This window comes from Triticum urartu, chromosome 5 (assembly GCF_003073215.2).
Source record: "Triticum urartu cultivar G1812 chromosome 5, Tu2.1, whole genome shotgun sequence".
In the NCBI taxonomy this organism is placed as follows: domain Eukaryota; kingdom Viridiplantae; phylum Streptophyta; class Magnoliopsida; order Poales; family Poaceae; genus Triticum; species Triticum urartu.
The window spans coordinates 562,571,373-562,585,802 of record NC_053026.1 but is presented as its reverse complement, the minus strand read 5'-3'; the positions used below and the strand labels follow the sequence as shown (position 1 = coordinate 562,585,802).

Here is a 14,430-nt window from a genome sequence, read left to right as displayed (position 1 = left end):
TATATGAAAGAATTATGAACAAAAAAACGAAAGCAAACATACCAAGAAACTAACAAACACAACAATTAGCAAACTGAGACACTACAGAGTCTTCTTGAGGCGAGATGAACGTCCCTCTAGCTAGAGAAAAAAGCTCCTATCCTTCCTTTTTTTTTGCTTCTCGAAATCTTATAATCGGCCCATAATAGCTTGCAGGGTTCAGGCTACCAGCAAAGGAAAAACAAGAGTCAAAGATCTCCAGGTCCTAGCTCAATCACATGGAAGCCCTAAAGCTAAGCAACCGCGCTTGAGCCAGTGGGTGCCACCCCGGGAGGGAACCTGCAAGATCAACGTCGACGCTGCGTTGATGACAAACAGACCGATCGGCGCGGTTTCAGCGGTGTGTAGGGACTGGCATGGAGTATTCTTGGGCGCGTCCACGATTACCTTCCAGGGTTTAGACGATCCCACGACGCTTGAGGCCTTGGCAGTTCGGGAGTCACTCGCTTTAGCGGACGACCTCTACGAGCACATGATCTCGGTGGCCTTGGACTGCAAAAATGTTATTGATGACATCAGACAGGGGAGTGCAGCGGCCTATGGTGCTATCGTTAGGGAGATTGTAAATCGTTCCAAGTTTTTTGCTATTTGTTCTTTTAGCCATGAATTTAGGAGCTCGAATGTCGAGGCTCACAATTTAGCGAAGCATGCTCTCTCACTTGGGGTCGGCCGCCGTGTGTGGTTAGGCAACCCGGGTGATCTTTCTTTCGTCCCTGTAAACATTGTGACGAGTTAAATAAAAGCTTCGCGGGATTGTCTCAAAAAAAAGCAAAGGAAAAACAAGAGTCAATAGAAGAGGCTTGCAGCGAAAGCCAAACCCTATTCAGCAGGCACCCCCTATGAGGGGAACCCAACAGACATGCGGGAAAAAAGACACGATTATGCTTGACGAAAAAGCACAAACGTGCTCCCCGCATTTGTGCTTCTCGAAATAGTGAAAACCACAACTTTGCTTTCACATGCACCACAGTTGTGCTTCTTAGAAAGTGAAAAGTACAATTGTGTTTTACGGTGAAGCACAGTTGTGCTTCCCGAAAAGTGAAAAAAAATCACACATGAGCTTTCAAAAAAGTGAAAAGCTTAGATATCCTTCTGGCTTTGTTTTTTCGGCTATCACTTTTTTCGGTTTTTTGGTTTATGCTCTTTTTGGTCTTTTTCCTTCAGTTTTTGGATTTTTTATTTTTGGGTTAGTCTTTTTTGGGGGAAAAGAAGCCCGTCCAAAAATCTAGTAACATGGGATCTAGTTTCAAAAATCTTGATGAAAAAGATACAACGACAAGCAGTTGAATGCACGGTTTAAAAGATAAAACATTTAAAAAATGAACGAACGAAAAAAGCATTAAGCTCTCATCTTGAAGTGTCACAAATGGAGTGCACCACTTGTGACCACGAGAGATGGGAGTGACATTTGCAAGGGCCCTTCATCACTTATCTGGCCTTTTAACTAGTCATTTCTCTATTCGGCGCTTAAGGTACCGCTTTCTACTGTTTGGGTATAAAAAGCACAACCCTTCCGACCTTGCGCCTTGGCCCATTTACTTATTCCCACCACATGCTCAATTTTTTTTCTTTCTTGTCACATTTCAATTTCGGGAACCTCGAACCTTCTAGAAGGTTCCCTCAGTTTTCTGGGCCAGGTTTTATTTATTTTGAAACTCTATTTTGGCCAGTTTATGTTAGGTCTTTTAAAGTTCTTTTTCTCTTATTTTCTGTTTTATTCTGTTCCTTTTTCAAATTCATGTTTTTTTTAAATTTGCAAAAGTGTTTTCGAATTCGTGAATATTTTGAAAATCCGCAAGCAAGTTTTAAAAGCTGAGAGTATATTTTAAGTCCATGATTTTTTGAAATGCATTAAATTTTGGAAATTCGCAAACTTTTTTCCAAATCCGTGCATGAACTTGTTTCGAGCTCGCGAACTTCTTTTCAAATTCGTGAACTTTTTCAATATCGCAAACATTTTTACAAATTCATGATTTTTTAAAAAATTCAAAAAAAATCATGAATTTTTATCAAATTCATGACCTTTTTTAAAATACCTTAGAAATTCTGAGTTTACAGTTACTTTCAACGGTATCATAAAAAACCGGGCAAATTTTCCCTTCCAACCCAACAACAATAAAGTGGAAAGGAGCCCAAGAAACCCACTATGAAGTCTACTAAGCCATCTGCTAGGGCAGCTACTGGCACTAAGGAGGTACATACTTCTGTTAGAGGTGTCGCTTCTGCTGCGAAGGCGACCCCTCTGATTTTGCTCAGAATATGGTGTCTTCTTTGTTTTGCAAGAAGGAGAAAAATATGCTCATTCGTAGTTTTAACAATATATTCAACACATGCAAGTCCACTTATGAGCGCCATGTCAGAGACATTAATATGGGCAAGTAGTTGTGGAGAGATCAAAGCCAGTCAAGGCACACAACTCAGGAGGGCCAGCACCACCTAGGCGAGAGGACATTAGCAGTTGGGCTACTGAATGCTCCAGCCCATGTCTCAAATACAACTTCAATGACGAGCATGATGATGTAGATAGCGCCTCTCCCACCGTTTAGGTCTTTGCGTTAGCATTGCTTTTTACCCATGTTGGTGTCTTGATGCCAAAGGAGGAAAAGAGTTTTTTTGGATCGTGTGCTTGGAAACATTGCAAACCCTTGTGTGACGCCCGGATAATCAAGCTACAGTAACCCCTGCTAATGATGCCACGTCACCACTCTTACTGTTGTAAATCTCACGATGGTTCAATCCCGTTCGAATTCAAAAATTCAAAATCAGGTCAAACGGTAAAGTTTTCAAACATTAAAATTAAAATGTTCTAGAGGTGGCAAATAATGCTTAGGTAATTATGATGGAGGATCATAATTTTATAAAATAATTAAAAGCACTGAACTAAATAAAACAATGGCTTATACAAATAATTAGATGCATTTTATAAATATTAAAATATTAAACTATTTTATTAGGTATGAGAAATTAAGGTGGCAATAGAGTATTTATAAATACTAATTTAGGGGCTAGTGGTATATTTTATAAAACCAAAAAAATAAATAAAACAAAAGAAACTACAAAAAAAACAGAAACAAACAAAAAAAAGGGGGAAAGAGAGAAAGGCCCCCACTGGGCTTCGGCCCAGCAGGCCGGCCCACTCGGCCACAGGCCCAGGCCGCCCCCCCACTACCCCCTCCTTATCCACTCCCCCTTTAACCCTAACCCTCACCCGGTCCCCACTCGCTCCCCCACGCTCCCCCACTCCCCTCGCTACCTCCTCCTCTGCCCGATCTGGATCGGGGCAGACCCCCGATCCCATCGGCCCGACGCCGCCGCCAATTCCCGTCGCCACCGCACTGGCGCCCCTCGCCGGACCGCTCCGCCGTCGCCCCTCCTACTGCCTCGGCCCGTCGCTCTCCTCCCCAACTCCCCCCTCGTCGGAACCACCTCGCCGCCCTCCCTGCCGGACTCCCTCTGCCTCCTCTCGATCTGGATCGAGGGGATCCGCCCCGACTCCACCGCCGCACATCGCCATGGCCGCCGTCGACCTCGCCCGCCCGCGCACTCACCCTGCCGCCTGGGATCTCGTTGGGAGGACCGTCGTCGACCCCCTGCTTCGTCTACGCCGCTGGATCGAGGCCCGCAGGCCACCACGTCGACTTACGCATCATCGCCACCGCTGCCTAGACCCCACGGCCCCGTGGTGAGGCCCGGCACCTCCTCCCCCTCCCCTGCTCCGGCCACTTCGGCCATGGCCTCGCTCACCGGCGCCCGCACGCGCGCCGGCCGCCCCTGCCGCGTCCCGCTCCCCTGCTCTACGGCTGCTGCTAACTGCCTCTGTTGCCGCTGCTAACTGCTCCGGTGTCGCCGCCGCTGCTTCGCTCTATTGCTGCTGGTGCCGTTGCTTGCTGCCGCCCTTCTCGACCCCGCTCGCCACCGCTGCGAGTCCTGCTGGCCTCAACCGCCTGCAACGCGCGCCGCCCTGTGGTGGCCTCGCCACTGCCGCCTCAGGCGGGCGGCCTCGCCGTGCCCATGGTCGCCCCCCTTTCGATCTAGGCGAATGCCCAATCGGGCTGGGCGCCCGTGCCCGTAACCCGCATGCCCTTCGCCCTTCGCCCGACCCGCAAGGCCCCTGTGCCTATGACAGATGGGGCCCACGCCCAAAAATAAAACGTAAAAAGAAATTAATTAAATAAATATTGTTCAATTAATTAATTAATTAATTAGCTAGTAAGTTAATTAGTTAACTTAATTAACCTGCATAATAACCAAATCAACCAGATTAGTTAATCAAGTGCTGTTTAGTAAAACATGTATCAATGACACATGGGTCCATTGACCAGTCAAACCGCTGACTAGGATAACCCAGTCAATGACATTTGGGTCCCACGGGCCCCCTTTGACCAGTCAACGGTCCAGTCAAACACTGACTGGACATTTGACCAGGGCCCCACCTGTCAGCCCCTTAGACACGATCTGGGTACACTTCCTGTGTACCCATAGAATTTAAATACAAATTTAATTTCGAATTAAATTAAATCCTGAATTTAGAAAATGTTTTAAATTTTTTAACAATTAATATAAAATAAACCGTAGCTCGGTTGGAAAAACTTTGTACACGAAAGTTGCTCAGAACGACGAGACGAACCCGGATACGCAGCCCGTTCATCCGCCACACACCCCTAACATATCAAACTCGCAACTTTCCCCCTCCGGCTCATCTGCCCGAAAACACGAAACACCGGTGATACTTTCCCGGATGTTTCCCCCCTTCGCCGGTATCACCTATCCCTGCGTTAGATCACCTCTAGCACCGCGTTTGTCATGTTATGCTTTGATGGCTCTGTTATTTATTGTGTTCCCCCTCCGTTACTTTTTCCGGTAGACTCCGAGACCGCTGCCCGTACCCCTGTGATCGACTACGGAGTTGACGACCCCTCTCTCTTGCCAGAGCAACCAGGCAAGCCCCCCCTTTGATCACCAGATATCGCCTACTCTTTTCTCTATACTGCTTGCATTAGAGTAGTGTAGCATGTTACTGCTTTCCGTTATTCCTATCCTGATGCATAGCCTGTCCTTGCTACTACTGTTGTTACCATTACCTGCTATCCTACTGCTTAGTATAGGATGCTAGTGTTCCATCAGTGGCCCTACACTCTTGTCCGTCTGCCATGCTATACCACTGGGCCGCGATCACTTCGGGAGGTGATCATGGGCATATACAATATACTTTACACAGTTACCTTACCTGTGTTACTGTTCGGAGATGGGGGCTGAAGGGGCAGGTGGCTCCATCCCGGTAGAGGTGGGCCTGGGTTCCTGACGGCCCCCGACTGTTACTTTGAGGCGGAGCGACAGGGCAGGTTGAGACCACCTAGGAGAGAGGTGGGCCTGGCCCTGGTCGGCGTTCGCGGATACTTAACACGCTTAACGAGATCTTGGTATTTGATCTGAGTCTGGCTACTGGCCTATACGCACTAACCATCTACGCGGGGACAGTTATGGGCACTCGACGTCGTGGTATCAGCCGAAGCCTTCGTGACGTCAGCAACGGAGCGGCGCGCGCTGGATTGGACTGGAACGCCACTAGGCTAGGTCTGCTTCCGGCCGCCCACGCAACGTGCAGGTGTGCTAAGGGCTATGGGCCCAGACCCCTGGGCGCTTAGGTTTAGACCGGCGTGTTGACCTCTCTGTTGGTCTAGGTGGGGCTGCGACGTGTTGATCTTCCGAGGCCGGGCATATGACCCAGGAAAGTGTGTCCGGCCAAATGGGATCGAGCGTGTTGGGTTATGTGGTGCACCCCTGCAGGGAAGTTAATCTATTCGAATAGCCGTGATCTTCGGTAACAGGACGACTTGGAGTTGTACCTTGACCTTATGACAACTAGAACCGGATACTAAATAAAACACACCCTTCCAAGTGCCAGATACAACCGGTGATCGCTCTCTCACAGGGCGACGAGGGGAGGATCATCGGTTAGGATTATGCTATGCGATGTTACTTGGAGGACTTCAGTCTACTCTCTTCTACATGCTGCAAGACGGAGGCTTCCAGAAGCGTAGTCTTCGAAAGGACTAGCTATCCCCCCCCCTTATCCCGGCTTTCTGCAGTTCAGTCCACATATAATAGCCTTATTCCAGTTGATACCAATGCATACATATGTAGTATAGCTCCTTGCTTGCGAGTACTTTGGATGAGTACTCACGGTTGCTTTCTCCCTCTTTTCCCCTATCCCTTCTACCTGGTTGTCGCAACCAGATGTTGGAGCCCAGGAGCCAGACGCCACCTTCGACGATGACTCCTACTGCACCAGAGGTGCCTACTACTACGTGCTGCCCGCTGACGACGACCAGGGGTAATTTAGGAGGATCCCAGGCAGGAGGCCTGCGCCTCTTTCGATTTGTATCCCAGTTTGTGCTAGCCATCTTATGGCAACTTGTTTAACTTATGTCTGTACTCAGATATTGTTGCTTCCGCTGACTCGTCTATGATCGAGCTCTTGTATTCGAGCCCTCGAGGCCCCTGGCTTGTAATATGATGCTTGTATGACTTATTTTATTTGTAGAGTTGTGTTGTGATATCTTCCCGTGAGTCCCTGATCTTGATCGTACACGTTTGCGTGTATGATTAGTGTACGATTAAATCGGGGGCGTCACACCTTGCCTTTTATTTGATTCTTATGTGGGCATGTAAACACCTTTTCTTAAATCCGTACTCGTGGTTCCGGAGCTTTGGCTTCGGCACCGCTGCAACAGAAATTAGCAGTCACCAAAGAGTGTGAACTAGGGGATAAATCCACGTCCTCGACTCACTTGTGGTTAATCCTTTCCTGTCCCTTACTTGCTTTCTATGCTTGTTAGCTTGCTAAATTAGGTGGTTAAACCTTTCCCGTACCTTTACTTGCTTTCTATGCTTGTTGGCATACTAAATTAGTTTTTTCCTAGCTTCCTTTGCTTTTAGCTTGTTTGCCACGCTTATTGTGTTCATCTAGTTGCACACTTAGAGAACCTACTTTATTCACATTAACCTAAAATTAGAAAGTTACGATTAATATCTGTAGTTTCCTATTCAACCCTACTTTAGTCGACCTCTCGATACTCTCAACTAGTATATAGAATTAACTCTAAGTTTTACGTGTGAACTAAATGTGGGCATGGGTAGTTCGGATCGAGCCCAACTGGTAGGCCAGCCTTGAGTTCCTATTTTACGCCCGAAGCTCGACTCGAAACCTGAAAAATGCATATGCACAATACATATATCAATATGCTTAAAATTTATTTAAACATTTTTAAAATTCAATAAAACAAAAAAAATGCATCAAATGCAATACACATATCAATATGCTTTACATATTTTTAATCATTTCATAAATTTAATTACATCAAGGGAAAAGACTATGTCTTAATGTTTTGGGCCAGACTTGTCTTGGTATGTTTAGGTTGGGCTAAACATTGGCCGCCACCAAGGTCTCCTCAACGCCGTTGCCTTGGTTCCCCTCCTTTCTTCTGTCCATGATTCGACAACAACCAGAGGCATGGGGACCCGCCCCTTTCGTTGTTCTCGCTGCTAGTAGGTTCTTAGTTGTTTCGCTTAGGTCATGCCGTCCCGGTTCTCCGGTGGCATGGACAAGGTAGTGGCAGTGATGGCGCATTGGAATAAGGTCTTTCTAACACTCCCTACCTCGACACCGCCTTATAATACAACGACGAAGGGGCTTGTGAGGGTAAGTGTTGCTTAAATCTGTTGGCTCCCTTTAGATCTTGCCAACCTGTGCGTGAATCAAACGAGTAGTGAGCTGGCTCGTGGTGCGGTGAATTCGATCTCTTTTTCGAGTTGTTATGCGTCGTGGCCCAGTTTTTCCAAACTCTGGACTGATGGCGAAGGATTGTCGCTACTGGGGTGATGCCCCAACCAATGTATCTTCAGTGGTTACTAGATAGCGTTTTATTAGTGATGAGTGGTTATTGTGGCCTACAAAGCATGGTATGCCAAAGGCGTTTGCAGGTGCCCCTTTCACTTACTGTTGATCCAATGCATTTTTCAACCTCCAGCGGACAACATACAACGAAGGAACAAGCCAGGTAGTATGTTTTTGACCTAATTTTATATTTTAGTGGTCATTTGATGTCTTGTTGTCTTTTCATTGTACCATGTATTTTCTCCTTGATAATTGACAGATATAAGATATTTTTTGGGTGTCTTTTTTCTCAAAGGAGAATATATCAGCTTGGATGGATCATAAAAATCTCATTCAAAAAAGAGAACCTTGCCAGCTTGTGGTAAGTTTGTACTACTAGCAGTCGATCAGTACAAATACCAGAAAAAGCAGTCATCAGCTAGCCTGATAAACGTGCTACCAGACTACCACACCAGTAGGACCTGCCATGGTTGGCTAGCTCGGCTTCAGCTTGGAACATGAAGGCACCACAAAAACTGCACAGAGAACAGCATAATTCACACAGTTACAAGAAATTACCGCCTTGTAGAAAGATTCTAGACAGAGAGTTGGCGTTCGTAAGCAGAGACATGAGGAGGCAGCGAGAGTCAATTTCAGCAGCAGGAGCGATGGCAACAGCAGAACGGTCCCCCCGATATACTTCCGTAGTTGTCGCAGTCAGATAGCCCACGGTACCGCCGCGACTCCACCCACGGTAATGCCCAACGGCCTGCCCCCGCTGGCCCGCTGCGCCCACCATCAATCAATCAGAAACAAACACGTATTCTCAAGCGGCGACCTCCTCCCGCTCCCGTGGGCGCGCGCTTCCAGAGCGACAAGAACATTCCTCTAAAAAAAGTGACAAAGCTGCGATCCTGTGTGCTGAAGCACCAAGTATCCCCTGGTTCCAGCAGACTCCAAGAGCCATTCCAGGCCATGGCGCCTCCGCAGAGCTCCTCGATTGGTCCATCGTTGCCTATTTTTATCAGCACATGCAGCCTCTATAAAATCGCATCGCTCTTGCTGCCCACTCGCACTGAAGATCTCCCCGATCGATCCTCGCATTCAGCTTGTCACTCTCTGTCTCTCTTGTAGCTCGGCTCAGTTGTCTGTTCCCTGCAAGCCGCGGCCGACCCATGTCGAGCCTGATAGATATTTGGACGGTGGAGGTGGACAGGATCCGGGCCATGAGGAGAACGGGGGGGCCGTTCAGACCCACGGCTTCTCCCGGCGCACAAGAAGCCGGCCACGTAGCTCGGCCGTCCGGGTCCGGCGACGGAAATGGAACGCCAACACCTGATGGTGCCACGGCTTGGCCGGCCAGGGATCAGGCTGCCGGCGCTGGCTCGCCGTCGTCGCCGGTGCTCGTCCGGGAGGACGCCTTCTTGTCCATCCTGGTCGATTGCTTCGGTCAGTAGATTGCACCGAGCGCTTGAACATGTAGCAACACGTTCCTCAGCTCTAGCTAGATGCGGTGCAACTAAAGTGTCTTTCGTGATTGCTGTAGCCTGCTGAATTATCAAGTTCGGCGCCTTCTGAATGTCTCTGTTACAGTACAAATCAACGCCTATCTCTTCTCCAGTCAGGTCCGTTTTCATGATGGTCCCTGGATGGGAAAAAAGTTCGTTTTCGTGGGTACGAGTACGATCGATCGAGACGGTGCAGCCAAGTGGGAGGGGAGATGTAATTCATTACCACCACTCGGGCGGCTGAAGTAGTAGCGAAATATCTCTCTTCGCCGAGATATTTTGCTTCAAAATTGTTGCCATGCATACTGAACGTTTTCTCTGAACATCACCTGCCCATGCATACTGAACGTTTTCTCTGAACCTCAACGTTCCAGTTGCTCCTGCACCTCGCAAAACGTTCGACCTCTGGCGCGGTCCGCGATCCGGAGCATAAACCTTGCTCAGATTCTTCGATTCCCCGGATCAAATGCTACGTCCGGGTGGTGCGGCGAACCTGGATGGCAGAACCATGCGGGCACGGGGCGCGGTGAGCACGTACGTGAGGGCGATGGTCCGCGTCGCCGGCCGCTGCACTTGCACCCGCCCCAGGGCAGTCAATAGTCACCGCGCGCGCAGCATCCTGGCAGCGGCATCTCTCCCCGGATCCGCCCGCGCGCCGAATCAATGGTACGCGCGAGGATATCCCCTCTCCACCGCGCGCGCGACGGCAGCCTCACGTTCATTAGCTTGGCCTCCGATCGCGCGTCGCGCCGCGCCGTGCGTCACATGGCAAATGCACGGCACGGCATGGGCCTGCGCCGCAACGGACAAAGCCGATGAGCTGTGGCCGCTCGCCCGCCACTCGGCGGCACCCAAACAAAACACCGGCCCGAGGAGGCGCCTACCGTTCCGCCCCGCGCGCAGTTTCCTCCACTTTTCCCACCGGCAGTGGCAGGCAGCTCGCGAGTGCATGCCAATAGCCGGTGCCTTCCTTCACACCTGCGAGCTGTATAAGTAGAGCCGGGCACCCAGAGTTAAAGGAACGCCCACTCATCCAAGCAGTGAAAGAGAAGAAGCTAATCAAGCTCAACAGCCTTCTTTTCCATCGAGTGTGTGCGTAGCAGACCCAAGAGTTAGAGAATCCAAGAAGAGTGTGGACCTAGCCATGGCTGGGGTGGTCGGCGTCTGGTTCGCCAAGTTCGGCCGGGAGGCGGCGCCGGCGGCAGAGGCAGAGGCCGAGGTCGTCGGCCGGCGACACCAGGGCGACGCCCTGCTCGAGGTGGAGGCCGTGAAGAAGGGCGGCGTGCAGATCCAGGAGAGGAGGAGGAGGACCAGCGCCGTCCTCGCCAACTCCGAGGACACGGTGTGCATGCTCATGGACCGCTTCGCCCCGGCCTGATGCGCCGGTGAACCGGCGGTGTCCGTACGTACGTGTAAATTCCAGGGCACGTACGTCCGTAGGGGCGCGGGCACAAGGGAGGAATCTATACCTTGTGCTGTGATTGTACATAAGCTTTTTTTCATCGCTAATCGAGTGATCGTAGTAGTACTGTAGTAGTGCTCATGCCTTCCGTTAAAAAAAAGGATAAATAAATTATGCGGCCAGTTGAATCAACTGTATCATATCATGTGCTCCTATGTATGACTGTATCCTTTGAATGGATTGTTTGGTTTCTATGGCATCTCTGTTGCTGCTGCTGCTTTTTCTTAGTTGGTGTTGGTGCTGCTTTTGGTGATACATTTGCTATTGTGGTTCTGCTCAATCTTCTTCCATTTCTTTTTTTTTAGAAAAACGGGGAGTTTACAGTTCTTGCAGCATTTTGTCAAGGGCTGTTTATTGACAGCTGGCATGATCCAACCTATGTTTTCCGTTGCTGAACTACTCACTACAATTGGGGAAAGTGTTTAGCAGCCAAATGATAAATAAGTACTGCACGAGATGCTCCAACGACATAGAAGATACCATGAGGATTTGGCAACACATCGGCATCATCCCCACCCCCACCTTCGGTGATCTATAGGACTGTGTATTGCCCTTGGAGTCGAACACTCTACTTTGAGTTACATCCTACTGGAAATGGCTATTCTTTGAAAGATCTGGGATGCACGAAATGCAAGACTTTTAGGGACGGGGACATCCATACTGCGACGACCTTCATCTTTGGTATCACCGTCTCTCCAAACAACACGACAAGGTGGTTGTTTTCTCGTGGCAACTTTACCTTTCTTCGTGAGTGTTCATGCCCTTGTAATTCAGTTTGCTTATCCAGAGAGTGGCGATGTGTTAACTTAGGTTGTGTTTGGCACAAGAGCGGAAGTGCCACTCTTAAAGAAATCCACCGAAATGTCAAACACAACCAAAATCGTTCAGGTGATTATCTAAGAGTTTGGTACCAATATTCAACCTTCGCAATAAATTTTGTAAGGCCTAAGCGCTCATGTCACAGCATTGGTGTTTGAGTGTACCGTACCCTACTTAAGAACTGGATAACCAAACCAATTTGACCAAAGACTTGGGTGCCAACCTTTGGGCCATGATGCCGAAAGGATGCATTTGGCATGGGAAATGCTGAAAAAAGCTAATGACCATCGAAACAAAAGTCAAGTATTTGAATATAGCGTGTATGGTTTTGACTGAAATCAAACCTGTCAGAGCTATGCACCTACTTTACAATTGTTATAGTTGTAAATTGAGTTTTAGTAGAGTTATCGAAACAAGATCTCATCCAGGTTTATAGATAAAGCAACAAGCAAAACAGAAGTCCAAAAGCAAAAAAAAAAGTTGTCTAATGAGCCGACAACACAAACATGCCCAAAATATGAAAAGAAAATGGAAGAACGATCAATCATGGCATCAAGCAAAATTCCGCCCCATTGGTTAGAAAGCTGCCAACATTGCTGCATAAAAACCAATAATTTAAACACAGTGGCAGTAGCACGAGACAAATAACCTTCTCAATAAGCAACTTATTACTATTTGCCCACAAGCTCCAGCCCAAGTCAGCGAAAACGTCTCCTACAGTTGTCGTAGAGTTATGCATGCTTTGTGGCATAGTTGTTTTGTTAGGGAAACCTTATATTAGGTTATGTGCACATATATCCCTAAAAAAGGATTATGTGCACAAATTTTCGGGCATACATGATGTCAATGAAAGAACCTTAAGTGTTTAAACTATGATTTTTGCGGACCATAAAAGAGCTGATGACACATCACTTCTTTTAAGGGAAAATCTCAAATGATTTTGCAGAAAAAAAGTGGCTCGACGAGGTTATTTCCCACCAGGTAGTCCCACGACTACATAAGACCCAGCTAGGGCCTAGGGAGGCCCAAACCTGCACGTGTTACGACCCAAGGCAACGTCAGCAACGGGGTGGCCTACCAGTCGAAGTGGGCAACAACCAAAAAAATTCCCTCAGTCGATTCATCCGTCAGTTGGATTATTGTCACTCGGATTATATTAGTAGCTAGGTCCATTCATTTTGTCAGATTTAGCACCATGACACATCTCAATCCCTCTTTTCGTTCTATTCATGTTAATAGCTGCACCATCCACTCTGCATGTGGTGATCTAGCATTTCACTGTTACTCTTTTGAGACCGAGCCAACATATCATCTTGATTTACGAAGTCATCTTAGACGACTCGTCGTCGATGGAAACGTCTTCTCCACTGAAAGCGCATCACTGGAAATCCTGAAATAAATTCAGAAATAATGCAAGCACCAGGACTTGAACTCTGGTGGACCGGGATATCACTTGTCACCTCAGTGAGATATTCTGTAAAATTTAATGGAACCCTCTTGGATTCGTTCGCACCGTCGCGTGGGCTTCGGCAAGGTGACCCCCTATCCCCGTTTTTGTTCCTGTTTGTGGCTGATGGCTTGTCTGCTCTGTTGAAGGATGGAGAGGCTCAAGGAAAATTTATGAAGGAAATATGCCCTAGAGGCAATAATAAAGTTATTATTTATTTCCTTATAATCATGATAAATGTTTATTATTCATGCTAGAATTGTATTAACCGGAAACATAATACATGTGTGAATACATAGACAAACAAAATGTCACTAGTATGCCTCTACTTGACTAGCTCGTTAATCAAAGATGGTTATGTTTTCTAACCATGAACAATGAGTTGTTATTTGATTAACGAGGTCACATCATTAGTTGAATGATCTGATTGACATGACCCATTCCATTAGCTTAGCACCCGATCGTTTAGTATGTTGCTATTGCTTTCTTCATGACTTATACATGTTCCTATAACTATGAGATTATGCAACTCCCGTTTACCGGAGGAACACTTTGGGTGCTACCAAACGTCACAACGTAACTGGGTGATTATAAAGGAGTACTACAGGTGTCTCCAATGGTACATGTTGGGTTGGCGTATTTCGAGATTAGGTTTTGTCACTCCGATTGTAGGAGAGGTATCTCTGGGCCCTCTCGGTAATGCACATCACATAAGCCTTGCAAGCATTACAACTAATATGGTAGTTGTGAGATGATGTATTACGGAACGAGTAAAGAGACTTGCCGGTAACGAGATTGAACTAGGTATTGGATACCGACGATCGAATCTCGGGCAAGTAACATACCGATGACAAAGGGAACAACATATGTTGTTATGCGGTCTGACCGATAAAGATCTTCGTAGAATATGTAGGAGCCAATATGGGCATCCAGGTCCCGCTATTGGTTATTGACCGGAGACGTGTCTCGGTCATGTCTACATTGTTCTCGAACCGTAGGGTCCGCACGCTTAACGTTACAATGACAGTTATTATGAGTTTATGCATTTTGATGTACCGAAGGTTGTTCGGAGTCCCGGATGTGATCACGGACATGACGAGGAGTCTCGAAATGGTCGAGACATAAAGATTGATATATTGGAAGCCTATGTTTGGACATCGGAAGTGTTCCGGGTGAAATCGGGATTTTACCGGAGTACCGGGAGGTTACCGGAACCCCCCGGGAATCATATGGGCCTTAGTGGAAAGGTGAAAGGGCTGCCCATAAGGGCTGCGCGCCT

At 47.7% G+C, this 14,430-nt stretch overlaps 1 protein-coding gene across 1 annotated transcript; it reads left to right on the top strand.

Annotated features, from left to right (window-relative positions):
• The first annotated feature begins 10,354 nt into the window (after positions 1-10,354).
• On the top strand, positions 10,355-11,084 carry LOC125510750. Its single transcript, XM_048676006.1, has one exon. It carries the CDS (start codon positions 10,568-10,570, stop codon positions 10,799-10,801), a length of 234 nt encoding a protein of 77 aa, XP_048531963.1. The 5' UTR covers positions 10,355-10,567; the 3' UTR covers positions 10,802-11,084.
• Positions 11,085-14,430: the final 3,346 nt, after the last annotated feature.